We start from the raw sequence: 14,660 nt of genomic DNA, 5'->3' as shown, positions 1-14,660 counted from the left end.
ACAATTTTCTTTAATTGAATATTTAGATAGTCACCAGCTTTTCTCTATTATAAATACTGTAATGGACATCCCTCTTGACATAAACATTTGTTATTTCCTTGGGAAATATTTCTAGAAGTAGAATTGTTGTATTAAAGTATATGTGCCTTTTTAAATATATGTATGTGTATATATATTGTGTGTATATATTTCTTTTTTTATTTCAGAGAGGAAGAAAGACGGAGAGAAAGATAAAAACATCAAGAATAACAGAGAATCAGTGATCAGCTGCGTCCTGCATGCCCCCTACTGGGGATGAAGACCACAACGCAGGCATGTGCCCTCAGTGGGAATTGAACTGTGACCTCCTGGTTCCTAGGTCAGGCAACACTCAGCCACTGAGCCAGTCAGGCTGTGCATTTTTAAGGATAAATGCATTATACTACTCTTACCAACAATGCACGAGAATACACATTTCCCCACATCCTCACCTAGATAAGTTATTGATGAATTTGAAAGAATAATGTTGTAGAATTATGCCCCTGAAACCTGTGTAATTTTGTTCATCAGTGTCATTCCAATAAATTCAATAAAAAGAAAAAAGAAAAGTCAGATAAACTTGGGTTCATATCTGGGTTACCATTAATGAACTTAAATTATTTTATCTATAAAATGGGGATAACAGTAGCACCTATCTCACCCCGTTGTTGTGAGGATTAAAGGAGATAATGCATATATGTAAAGCACTTAACACACTATGCCATCCACAGCAAACATTCAATAAAATGCTGAGTTTATTTCTACCATTATTATAACTTAAAAGATATCAAATTGAAGTGCCCTGCACATTATTACAAGAATGTCTACCAACTAGTTACTGTAATAAAGTTATTTCTTTAAAACTCAACTTCTTTTTTACTCATTTAGCATCAAATTAAAAATATCCCTAAATACTAGTATAATGCATTTAACTAAGAGGAGCAGTATCTTTACTTTTGTTTTCCCTTTGACAGCTGGAAACCATTAGAGTGTTTTACATTCCCTGGCTGGCTGTGATGTGTACACACAGCACACCGCACCCCCAGCACACACACTGAGAAAGGGTGGCTGAAGCTGCTGCTCCAACTTGATTCGTAACCAAGGGAACACAGTAAATCCTAATCAAGGCCTTCCGTGGGGCTAGCCACGTATACGCAAACAGTTCCAATTGAAAAGGTAAATAATTATAGAAGGAAATGCCTGTTCTTTCTTTATCCTAATAAAATTTAAACGTAATTGCTTCCCAAGACTCCTGACTGACTACAGGTGCTCCACGACCCTACCTTATCTGTAGATTCTCCCCACCTGATGTAAAACTGCTCATCCTTGAATGTATGTAACTAACTAGAACTGCTGGTGCTTAGCTGTATTTTTCTTTGCCCCCCTGCCTATATAAACAAACATCTCCTTCTTGGAACTCTTCCCGGGCAATGTCCTCTGAGGAGCCCAAATAAAAATGTATTTCCTTAAATCTACAAAGGCTCCTATCTTCTCTTTGTGGAACACACACACACACCCTGCCGCCTCCGTAGACCCTGACGTGGAGGTCAGTAACCTCCCAAGCCTCAGCTTGTCCCAGATGTCTCGGGGAGGGTTTGCCTTGCTGGGTTTTAAATTCAAACCCGTGCCTAAAGCAGTGCCCGGCACACAGAAGCAGCCAGGTGTTTTTTTCTTTTTTTTTGGGGGGGGGGGGGGTGGAGAGGGGGGAAGGTGCTTCTCTCCCTGTCCAGGGACTAGCAACTTGAACCCCGATGCTGCCGCCACGCGCGTGGGGCAGGGTCGCGGCGGCCCCGGTGTCCGCACCCGCCTCCCCGGCCCAGGCCAAGTGCAGGCCGGGAGGCTCCGCGCAGACCCGCGCCATGTCGGTCCGCGCCCAGCCCGCACGCAGCACCCACCTAGCTCCTCGTGCCCCGCCGCCTCGGCCGCCGTCGGCGCCGCCGCTTCCATCTCTCGGGGGTCTCCAGGTCGCCGCCGCCCGGTGCGCGCGCTCGCCGCTGCGAGACCGGCGTCACACCCAGGCCTCCCGCCGAGCGAGCGGACCTGCGCCGGCACCCGCCCACGGCCCACGCACCCAGCCCGCCAGTCTGGAGCATGCGCAATGAGGCGGCCCGCCCCGCCCAGCGCAGGGGCGCGAGGGGCCCCCTGGAGGCGGCTGTCGGGGAAGGGTCCCGGGGTAGCAAACCCCAGTGAGGGGAGGCCGGGCTGGGGAACGGCCGGGTAACCGGAGGCGCGGGGCGTTTCGGAGATACCTGGGCGTGGGCCGAGAGGGGCATCTTTAAAGATGACCTCGAACTTAAATCTGAGGAGCCCATCCATTTGCAGGGCTTCAGCACTCCTTAAGACAGATGCCTTGGAGGGTACAAAGCGGGAGGGGATTTGCCCCTGTCCCTGCTGGAGTTCAGACTACTCCTGGGTTATCCGTCTCCTTATGCCCCGATTTAGAGCTATAGGAGGCATTCGGTAGAATTTAATGTAGCCAAAATTTTCACATTAAGGGTTTTTCAATGTCCTTCAAAGATATTTGACGTTAAGCCGCAGGGCTGAAAGGAAATAAAGGTTAAGAGTAATTATACTGATGTGGTGTCAAACACTCTTGAGCATTATACATGCATTGTCATATTTCTGATGAGAAACCTGTGAGATAATTCTCACGTTTCTATCCATTCTATAGAGGGAATTACAGCACACAGAGCCAAATAACTCGTCCAAGGATAGTAAGCTCCTAAGCGGCAAAGCTGAAATTCTACCCGCAGCCAGAGCTGGGGCCCCCAGGTGAGTGCCAATAAATATTTGATGAATCAATGGATGAAGCAAGCTTTTGATAGAAAGGAAAATTATTTTAATTTTTGACATTGCTTTTATTTTTTTTTTCATCTCATACTACTTTAAAGTCAGAACACCAGACAACACTTTTTCTTTTTGTCGATTCTGTTAGAGAGTGGGAATTTCTGAGCATGCTTACTACTACCATTCCAGAGAGGCCGTGGACTATGCCCCATAGAGCTGTCAGTGCTGACACCAGGCTAGGCCTTGAGATACGGTCTCATGGCCCCTTCCCAGCACGTAGGCCTTCTTTCATAGAACACTGTCAGCTTTCTGAAAAACAGGATGACCCTGTGAATAACATGGTCGTCAATGGCATGATCCTGAGGTTGCTTAGGAAAAACTGTTTTGTCTTGGGTTACTTGCTCTGCAAAAACAGGATGTGGTTAATGTGCTTAAAAGTGGTCCTGCACAAAGGGTCTGGGCTGCTCTCTGGACTCCCTGCGTGGAGAAAGGCAGAGCAGTCGCCGGCTGACTGGCCGGCCAGCTAATAAAGGCTCCCTAAATTTTAATTTGGTCTGAACTCCAGTGGTCGTTCACTCGTGTTCGCTCCACGACAGATTCCATTTCATTTAGGGGTCTTCTTAGAAAAGTGGGTGTTTTTTTTTGGGGGGGGGGGTCTAATTTCTAGGATCACTGATGTAACTACATGGTAAGGGTGTTAAATATTGAAAATTCCTGGATTAAAAAGGTACACAATTACATAATACTTATATATCTGTCCTCCTGCTGCATCCTTTGTAGATTTCACTAGCGGTAATGATGGTTTGCCAAAACCCTTTGTTTTCCTGTAGGTCACCCTCAATCATTCGCACACCTACACATGCAAACCCCAAAGAAAGGTTTCATTTAAAATGTTCCTGACATGTAACAAAGATGTAGGGGAGGAAGAGGAAAAAGAACTCTATCCAGGATTATAACTTGAGGAATAGTCCCTAACACCAGTCAGGGTGGGGCACCTGGTGAGAGATCTGTGGGAGAGAAGACAGGCCTCAGGCCACTGCCCATAACACTACCCATTGTAATGAGAACACTTGAGACAGTATCTTGAAAGAGGAACATTATCCGTTGAGTGTTAACAGGGATCAAAAGTCACTGTCTTGCAATCTCAGCATCAGGAAAAGCAGATCTGGCCGTGTGGAAGGAAAAAGGCCTGAGCCTGGGCTGAGGCGGGCAGCCATGCTCAGCGCCTTCACAGCGGAGATAAGCCAAGTGATAGGGGTGATCAGAAGGTCCAGAGAATTGTGGTTTTCATATGTCACTACTTGAGGAGATATTTACTGCCACTTCTGCTCCAGATCTTGTAAATTGGAGACAGAGACATTATCAAGAATCAAGGTGTTTGAACCCTGGTAATTCCTTTCTTTCCTTTCCTCTCTTAAACTTCCTGGATCATATCTCAGTTACTTCCTTCTTCCTTTTTTTATTGCTCTTTTACAGAGAGGAAGGGAGAGGGATAGAGAGTTAGAAACATCAATGAGAGAGAACCATCGATCAGCTGCCTCCTGCACACCTCCTACTGGGGATGTGCCCGCAACCAAGGTACATGCCCTTGACCGGAATCGAACGTGAGACCTTTCAGTCCGCAGGCCGACACTCTATCCACTGAGCCAAACCGGCTAGGACCGTGGTCGGCAAACTGCGGCTCGCGAGCCACATGAGGCTCTTTGGCCCCTTGAGTGTGGCTCTTCCACAAAATACCACGGCCTGGGCGAGTCTATTTTGAAGAAGTGGCGTTAGAAGAAGTTTAAGTTTAAAAAATTTGGCTCTCAAAAGAAATTTCAATCGTACTGTTGATATCCGTCTTTGTTCACATCTCTGTTACAGCACTTCTACCCTCATATAATTCTTATTTCCCTGTCTGGGCCTTAGGCTACACTGTGAGTCCCTGCAGGAGAGAAGCTGTATCCTTCTCTGTGTCTTTGTCTCAACAGAATGCCTGCAGGAGTTGAAAGCTGATGCATATACCCTCATAGATACAGGAAAGGAAATCCAGTTGACCCTTGAACCATGGGGGTGTTAGGGGCACCAACCACCATGCAGTCAAAAATCCGTGTATAACTTTTGACTCCCCAGAATCTTTACTGCTAGTCTACTGTAGACTGGAACCCTTACCGATAACATAAACAGTTGATTAACACGTATGTTGTATGTTATATGCATTGTATACTCTATTCTCACAATAAGGTAAGCTAGAGAAAGAAAAATGTTACTAAGACAATCACAAGGAAGAGGATATACATTTACTGTATTTGCCAACATTGTAAGTTTATGTCACCTGCTTATCAGATGAATCATCTGTCAGTACCTACATAAATACTGTCTTGCATAAAACACTGTACATATTACATGTATTATTAACATAGACATCAAAAATGAAAATATAATGTGAAAAATAAATCCATATTCATTTACAAGTATAATGATTCATGCATTGATAAAACAAAAAAGCAGCATTATGATTGCTTTATGGGAGCCTAGTGTGATGGATATGATTGCTTCACAGTAGCTTAGCCTCTACACAAATTAAAAAATCATTATAGCCCTAGCTGGTTTGGCTCAGTGGATAGAGCGTCGGCCTGCGGACTGAAGGGTCCCGGGTTCGATTCCGGTCAAGGGCATGTACCTTGGTTGCGGGCACATCCCCAGTGGGAGGTGTGCAGGAGGCAGCTGATCGATGTTTCTCTCTCATCGATGTTTCTAACTCTCTATCCCTCTCCCTTCCTCTCTGTAAAAAATCAATAAAATATATTTTTAAAAAAATTAAAAAAATAAAAAATCATTATAAAATTTCTATGGCATTCAGTATTGCAGTCATATTCATAATACAGTATTGGAAACCTTGTTACTTTTTAAAAAATACCACTTACCTGTGATGATAGGCTGATACAGTTTCTCCATTTAAGAGAGAGGGGGCGGCATACTGTACAGTAATGTAATTCTTTGAAAGCAAAGTTATAAAATAATAAGAAAATTAACACATTATTTTTATATGAAATATCACTCACCTTATGCCTCCGTAAGGCTAGGCTATGCACTTCCATGCAAGTCTTGCACACGATGAATACTCAGGCCATGATGACGACACAAAAATGTTTCACACAGTTATTAGATTGTCACAGGAAGACACACACCACACACAACAAATGAGATTATTAACTGTGCTGTGTTATGATAATATATTATTTGTTAAATGGAAGTGGATCATTATAAAGGTCTTTATTCTCATTGTCTAAACATTGAGTAGGCAGAGGAAGAGGGGGGTTGGTCTTGCTGTCCCACGGGTGGCAGAGGCGGAAGAGGTGGAGGAAGGAGTGGAGACAGGCACACTCAGTGTAACTTTACAGAAATACATTGTCATTTCTGTCTGACATCTTTGCTTTTTTATTTCTCTGAAAATGTTTCTGTACGGTACCCATTCTTCTTCCACTGTTTGCTTCCACTGTAGTGTCAGTGCCATATCCCAGAAGGATCCATGTTGTAAAAGAAGTCAGAAGCAGTCTTGAATCATCAGAACCCTTCTGCCCGATTGTCTGACGCCAATTTGTTTTCTGGCGCTGCGTCTACATCTTTCTCATCGTCCAGTCACAGGTTCAGAAGCACTCATCTCCATCAAGTTGTCTCCTGTAAAATCCTCTGGGTGGGGTCTGTTAGCTCTTGAATTTCTCCAAGATCCTGCTCTTGAAACCCTTTACACCCCGCTTTTTTGGGGGTCATATCCACAATCTCTCCTGTGATTTATTTGATTGGCCCTGTCATAAATCTTGTGAGGTCATGCACAACATCTAGACACAGTTTTCTCCAGCAGGAACTTACTGTTTCAGGCTTGATGTTTTTTTGCCTTTTTCTGTAAAAAGATGGCATCTCTAATGGGGTAATCATCCCAGACTTCCATTATGTTCTATCAGGGTTCTCTTTCATGGCATTGGCGATCCTTACTAATAAATATCTTTTTTGGCTTTTCCCCCCCAGAATAAGAAAAACCTGTGTAGGGGGAAAAAACCTCATAGACACAAGAGTATGGTGATTACCAGAGGGATAAGGTGGGTCGGGGGAGGTAGAAAAGGGTAAAAGGGGGATAAATGGTGATGGAAGGTGACTTGACTTTGGTTGGTAAACACACAATACAATATACAGATGATGTATTATAGAATTGTACAGCTGAAACCTATATAATTTTATTAACCAATGTCACCCCAATAAATTCAATTTTAAAAATGCCTCTTTAGGCAGATATCTTTGCTTTCCAATGATTTTGTTACTGGCATGTGGGAACTCGTCTGCTGCCTCTTGGTGGGCAAAAGCAGCTTCTTCCATTATCTTGGCATTTTTAAAGCCAAACCTCTTTCTAAAATGATCAAACCATCCTTTTCAGGCCTTTCATTCTGCAGCTTTAGATCCTTCACTTTCCTTCTAGTGCTTCCATATCTTATATAATAAAAGCCTAATATGCTAAGAGTCCGGTTGACCTGTTGGCCGTTCGACCTGTTGGCCGTTCAACCAATCAAAGTGTAATATGCTAATGATATGCTAAGGCCACCCAAACGCTCGATGTGCACTGACCACCGGGGGCAGACAGCTGACCGGTTGAGCAGTTGCTATTACGTGCACTGACCACCAGGGGCAGACGCTCCAACCGGTAGGTTAGCTTGCTGCTGGGGTCTGGCCGATCGGGACTGAGTGAGATGGGCCAGACACACCCTAGAGCCCTCCCGCAGTCCCTCCCCGGCTGGCCAACCTCCCGTGTCTCTCTCTGGCCCTGATCATGCACCGGTGGGGTCCCTCGGGCTGGCCTGTGCCCTTTCGCAATCTGGGACCCCTCAGGGGATGTCAGAGAGCCGGTTTCAGCCTGATCCCGCAGGCCAGACCGAGGGACCCCACTGGTGCATGAATGTGTGCACCGGGCCTCTAGTATCATATAATGACTTTGCTTTTCCTTGAATCATATTAAGAGTCTATAGGTATGTCTTTCTTATAGCAATCTTGCACCCACATAAAAGCTGCATTTTCAATAAAAATAAAAATGCATTTTGCAAAACGTGCTAGGTTTTCACACCTGCTGGTGTAGCTGCAGTAACAGCTTCATAAAGTCTTTTTTTTTTTTTTTTAATGGTCCTTCCACTGGATTCATTTATCTTGAAATGGCAGGCAACTGCAGCTGCAGACCTCCATCTACAGTACCTATCAAGTAATTCAACTTCAATGTCCTGACTTTTCTCTGCTTCTCAGGGGCACTTCCAGCAGCACTAGTACCACTTTGTATGGCTCCCATGGTGTTAGTCAAGGTTTACAGTGTTGCACTCAACAGGATGAAAAATACACAGGAGCCACGAGAGATCACTGTTTACTGCAACATGCACTTTCCTGGAGAGACAAACTGCTCACGGGGAGATGATTAGCATCACTTGGCATCTTAATGGGGTACCCGCAGCACTTGAGCTCACTGCAATAGCAATGGGGGGTGGCTACACAATTATTACAGTAGTACAGTGTGTGCTGCGATACATGTCAAACAGTGCTGATTTAATTCTGGGTCTTTACACTTGTTTATATTTCTCTCAACTGCAGATGGCGCCATGCATGGTCTGTATTTGTTTGAAGTTTTGATAAATTTTAAGTCTTTGTAATAGACTAGAGGCCCAGTGCACGAATTCGTGCACGGGGGCGGGGGGGGTCCCTCAGGGTGGCCTGCGGGGATCGGGCCAAAACCTGCAGTCCAATGCTGCCTGCAGCTCCTACCTGCTGCTCCCGCTCATCCCTATCCCACTGCGCCTGCTGTGAGCTCACGCCCAATCAGTCCCCATTGGGAGAGGCTCACACTGCCACAGCAGCACTCACCAGCTGTGAGCCCTGCATCTGGCACCCTCCTGAGGGGAGTGGCCTGCGGGATCAGGCTGAAACTTGCTCTCCAACATCCCCCGACAGGTCCAGATTGTGAGAGGGCGCAGGCCAGGCCAAGGGACCTAACCAGTGCACAATTGGGGCCAGGGAGGGACCGCGGGGGGGCTCCATGGTGTGTCCGGCCCCATCTCACCCAGTCCCAATTGGGGCCAATCGGGGCCGGCCAGCCAGGAAGGGACACGGAGGTTGGCCAGACGGGGAGGGACGGCGGGAGGGCTCCAGGGTGTGTCTGGCCTATCTTGCTCAGTCCCAATTGGCCGGACCCCAGCAGCAAGCTAACCTACGGTCAGAGCATCTGGCCCCTGGTGGTCAGTGCACGTCATAGTGAGTGGTTGAGCAGCCTTAGCATATCATTAGCATATAATGCTTTGATTGGTTGAACACTCAACCAGTCACTGGACGACTGGACACTTAGCATGTTAGGCTTTTATTATATAGGATTTGTGTATATTTTATGGTAGTAAATGATAAAATAGACAAGTGTCTACATATACATCCATGACATACCTAACTTTTCTTAATTTTTAAAAATATTTCTAGGCTACATGGTTTATCTGTGAGTTTTTTCAAATTGCCAATTATCCAAAATTGTTTCTAATAGACTTACTGAAAAAAAATCTGCAAACAAATGGACCCGTGCAGTTCAAAACGATGTTGTTCAGGGGTCCACTGTACTGTCTATGTGGCAGGGAAGATGCCACGCATGTGATGACATTTTCCAGTTGACTTCCAATTCCCCTCCAGATCCACTTTCGCTCCTTTTCCATCTTGCTCTGCGCCCAGAAGGCTATCCTGTAAGGAGGGCTTCAGTGGGCTTCCTTGAGCTCTGGCTTCCACTGGAGGTAGTGGAAAAGGTCATAGCACAGAGGCAAAGTAGGTCTGGCGCCCTCCCCACTGCAGGTTGGCTGTATTCCTCTATGGAAGCCACAGCTTCTGCAGGCAGCCCTCCCCTGGGCTCCTGCAAACATTCCTTCTTGTTGTCTCTCCAGGCCTAGAGGTAGGAATGTCTTTCCTCCCCACTGCCTGCTCAGGGCACCGCATCACCCCCTGTTGATTTTCCTAAAAACCAGCCCAACGTCATTGTATGTAGTTCCTCTACCTGACTCCCTCCATTAGCACTTTGTATGAGTGTGTATGCTGTTTCCTAGTAAGACTCTATTATAAGTGCACATTCACAAATAACCTCATTTATTTCTCTAAAAAAAACTTCAACGATTATCTCCATTTTTACAAGTGAAGAAACTGAACTTAAGAGAAGTTAAGCAATTGGCTCAAAATGCAATAGTAGAGTCAAGATTCAACCATACTGTCTCCAGAAACATGTATTCAGGCCATAGGGAATGACATTCCCATCCCAGAAAGTCCTTCATATTTAGAATCCCATCAGCCCTCATCACCACCTCAATGACTTTGTCAGGAATGGTTACTGATAGAAGCCAATAATTGCCAGGAAGGACAGCAATTACAGAAGCAGCTGATGCCTTGATTTGGGCCAAAAACCGAAACCACTGAGCAAAAAAATAACAATGCTGGATGGAATGGTACATGGGTAGCAAGTGAGGGTCCCGTGTCATATGTCACTCACTTTGCCTATCCAGCAGCCTCTTATCCTTTCTTCATGGTTGTTAAATTGGGAACAGAATTTTCTGCAAACCGGTCCTCTGATCTTCCCTTCACCTTGTTCAGTCCCAGGAGGGTCCCACTGAGGATATACTGTCCTAGTAATGGGCCATCGGATTGTAAATTATCCAGGAAAAGTGTCCACGGAGGCTGCATTTTTCTGTCATTTGGCAGTGGGTCACGGTTTAGGCTTAACAATGGGGTAAAATGATAAGAGCAAAGTTAATTCAGTTTAGTCCCCTTAACTAGATTTTTGCTCTTCACCTTTTCTTTTGTAGTCATATCGAAAAGTTAAGAAAATAAGAGTTCTCATACCACAATGGTCCAGTTAATTTTGCTTAAAGTAGTATACTAATAAATATGATAAGGAAATCTACCTTCCGTTGAGCTAGGCCTCATGCTAAGTATGACCTCATTTATCCTGCACAATAACCCTATGAAGTAGGTACTATATTACCCCATTTTTTAGTTGAAAAACATTGAGGCTTACACAATCTAAGCAACTTTCCCAGAATCCCACAGCTGGAAACCAAATTCAATGGCCAGTCCAGGACACATGCTCTAAGCCACTGTGCTTCTCAGCCCCAGGCGGTGGGTGCCATCCCAGGTTGGCGGTGTGATGTAGCCATTAGAGCACTGTCCACATCTGCCTATTCATTCATTCTCCTACCGCTAAGGGAAGAATAGGAAACTCATCATGAAATCAGGCAATTGAGCTTCACTATTGGAGTTTAACACTGACATAAATGTCCCCCACTAACATATTCAATCCTGCCTTCTGAAAATTTTACTCTTCGAAGGCAACAGAAAACGCAACTATGGTAAGTGCTAGGAAGCACACACTTGATATTTATACTTCTTGGTATTTAACATAAATGGGAAATAGGCTTTAAAGCTTGTACTTATGTGAATCCCCGGTGTAATTCCAAAAACTCAAAAGAAAAGAAGTGCTTTCAAAAATGTGCTGCTTCCCATTTTAAGCATTATGTATTAGTTAAACATTAACCTACAAGGAAACTACTTAACTTGTGTGGTCTTCTAATAAAACTATTGTCGTGCGGAGTACAGAGTCTGGGTTTTCTGTGGACGCTATGAATTTGTGATCCTCACGTGTAAATGAATTAAGTCCTCTCTTTTTCATTTTAACATCAAAGCCTGCTTTGGGATTGGATTTAACAGGCTGTACCTGTCAGCTTTTGTGTAGCCTCCTTTTCATCACAGTTCAAAGGGAGAATGTGACTTACTTATGGTAAGTAGGTCACCTGAAACATATGTCATGCAGGAAGAATCTCACAATTCCTGCCACTTGGAACACTCTCCATGGTGATTCAAGAAGTCTGCTCACAAGTTAATAATCTTGTTAAGTAATGCCAGCCCCACTGGGATGAAATAAAACCAAAGCTCACTAGGAAAATCTGCCTAAAAGACACTAATCCCAGTGGACCTCATTAGAGAAAATAAACACAAACATGTAACCTGCTTTTTGGTAATAAAAAGAAGTGACATGGGTGTTAGAAAGCTTCCACTTGGGAGGAAGGAAGTGGCCCAGTTCCAGGATTGCATTCCAGCTCATGTCCTCGGGAGTTTTAAAGACAAGAAGTCCTTGGAAAGAGGAAATGTCGTCAGCCTGTCTCTTTAAGGCCAGGCTGGTTGCCAGTCACATCAAGCTCCATTTTATATGGTACCATTCCTGTCAATTTTGTTTTTTTTAGTCCTAATAACACAGAATTGCTCATTGTTTGATTTTCTCTCATAAAAACAGCTAAGCACTATGACCTGACTTTTCTCAATAGACTGCATCCATTTTATAATAAATTAGGTCAGTGATTGATTTCTTAAAGATGAACCTTTGTATTAAGTCAGAGAAGTGAGAAACTGACCAAGGAACCATTCATTTTGCATGATATAACTGTTTCCTAATTCATCTTCTGGTCAGCTCTTTGGACCTCCATTTATTGTATCAAAAGACTCTTTACCATCCAACAAGTTTGATCTTACCTGCATTACTGATCATTCAAATGTGACTTTTTAGGGCAATAAAAAATATTATTTAGCTGGCTGGTGTAGCTCAGTGGTTGAAGGTTGACCTATGAACCAGGAGGTCACAGTTCGATTCCTGGTTAGGGCACATGCCCAGTTTGCAGGCTCAATCCCTGGTGAGGGGCATGCAGGAGGCAGCTGATCAATGATTCTCTCTCATCATTGATGTTTCTATCTCTCTCTCTCTCCCCCCTTCTTCTCTGAAAACAATAAAAGTATATTTTTTAAAAAATTTTATTCATATCACAACATTCAGGTTTTTTAAAAAACAAAGCTCTTAATTATAGCATCATTTTCATGTAAATTATCAACACTTAGTTCTGAAATATGGAGCTCCATGGGTAAAATTTGCTTGGCCTCATACCTTCTGGACTCAGGCTAGAACAGTAGGGATGGGGACAGAGATGTTCCATTCATGGAGGGATGTGGCTTTTCCACACTTAAGAAGGTGTCTCCTGGAGTGAAGTATAAGTTACAGCCTCATGCTGTACTAAACAGTACCTCTCAGTTGCTATGCATGCTCCACAGCTTGATTTCTTTAGGAATGTCCTGGGGTAAATGAAGCCTCCAGTCCAGGTTGGGCTGAATTCCAGGTTGTTACAACTGAATGGTCAAAGAATTAAAAAAAAAAAAAAAAGAGGCTGCTCTCCTACATACCATATTCTAAAACAGCCGAACAGCCGACAGTAGTACCCCCTTATCCACAGGAATAAGTTCCAAGACCCCCAATGCATGACTGAAACCACAGATACTATATATACTATGTTTTTTTCCTATACATACATCTATGATAGAGCTTAATTTGTAAGTTAGACACAATAAGAGATTAATAATAATAACAAAATGGGACAATTATAATAATAGCATGAAAGTTATGTGAATGGCTGTGGGGACACTGTTAAGTAAGCTAAAGATTAGTGGGACACAAGCACTGCCACCCGGGACAGGTGATCTGATAACGGAGATGACTGATTGGCAGGTCTGGTTTACAGCATGGATATGCTGGACAAAGGGATGAGTCCTGTTCTGGGTGTGGGGAGGCCTGGGCCAAGATTTCACTACACAACTCAGAGCGGGTGCAGTTTAAAGCTTATGAATTACTGATTTTGCATCAGAACTATTTTTCATGAATTAACTACTAAGACTGGTGTTCCATGGACCAAATTTTGGGACATGCTCTTCTGCAGTTTCCCAAATTCACTGAAATATTTTCAGGCTGAGGATACAGTTTACAATTGGTTACACTGACATAAAAGGTTCTAGAGAAGTCAATTCAAATTTCAGGATATTATTTCTTCACCACACTCCTTTCCAGGCATCTGGCACCAGGCACAGTCACTAGGATTCTTTATTTCTCTTTTTCTCACAACTACTCCCATGCTCTTGTCCTAGAATTAGGGTTTGGCATCCCTTAGAACAACATCAGTGGCCCATTCAGCATGAGAATTATCGACATTTACTGAGCATTTACTCTGTTCTAGGCATCACACTAAGTGCTTCTTATATGTTATCACATTTTATCCTCACACCAGCCCTCCAAAATAGATGTTGTTAGCGATATTTTAGAAATAAACAAACATGCTCAGGGAAGAAGTGCATCTCAAAGTCCCATCCTTACTAATAAAAGCCTAAGTGGTCATCACACCATGATAGATGGCTGTGTGCACAGCGGGACACACGCAGGTGGGCGGGGCTGGTCTTGAAGCTGCGTGCTCTGGGTGGAGCCTGCCTGGGAGTCCCCGCTCCGAGAGGCCAGAGGCGAGGCCTGCGTGGTTGCCCCCAGCTCCACGTGGTGAGGCCTGCCTGGGAGTCCTGGGGGTCCCGTCTATCGGCTCCACACCATGCGGAGGCAGGACTCCCGGCTCCAGCCTACCTCTTTGGGACAATCCATCGAGGAGCCCTGGATGAGTGGGTGGGGCCTACCTTTTGGGGCGATCAACTGCGGGGCTCCCACACTGTGACAGGGCACAGGCCAGGCTGGGGGACCCCCCACCCCGAGTGCATGAATTTCGTGCACTGGACCTCTAGTAATCAATAACAACCAGGACCCCAACTCTGATCTGATAGATTTCAAAGCTTCTACTCATTCTCTTATTTCCACTGCATACTTTGGGCTTCTAGCATCATCCTGTGTGCTAAAATATTGGCCCCATGCCCCTATGCCTCTGAGAAGTCTGATGTGTTTTGCAGATTACAATAGATTTTTTTGTTGTTGTTATGTTCAGAAATGATGGGAAAGCCCAGGTAATTTTTGCTGA

The 14,660-nt window shown here is 44.5% G+C and overlaps 1 protein-coding gene across 1 annotated transcript in view; it reads right to left on the bottom strand.

The window, feature by feature from the left end:
* SLC36A4 (solute carrier family 36 member 4) overlaps positions 1-2,100 on the bottom strand; it is a 50,415-nt gene extending 48,315 nt beyond the window's left edge. Inside the window, exon 1 of the mRNA XM_080643197.1 lies at positions 1,914-2,100. Coding sequence (XP_080499323.1) covers positions 1,914-1,965 — 52 coding nt within the window. The 5' untranslated portion in view covers positions 1,966-2,100. The remainder of the gene's footprint in view (positions 1-1,913) is intronic.
* Between the last annotated feature and the right edge of the window lie 12,560 nt (positions 2,101-14,660).

The sequence above is a fragment of the Plecotus auritus genome (genome assembly GCF_963455305.1).
Source record: "Plecotus auritus genome assembly, chromosome: 9".
Lineage (NCBI taxonomy): Eukaryota > Metazoa > Chordata > Mammalia > Chiroptera > Vespertilionidae > Plecotus > Plecotus auritus.
Note: the sequence above shows the minus strand (reverse complement) of the source record. Positions and strands in the feature narration are given on the sequence as shown.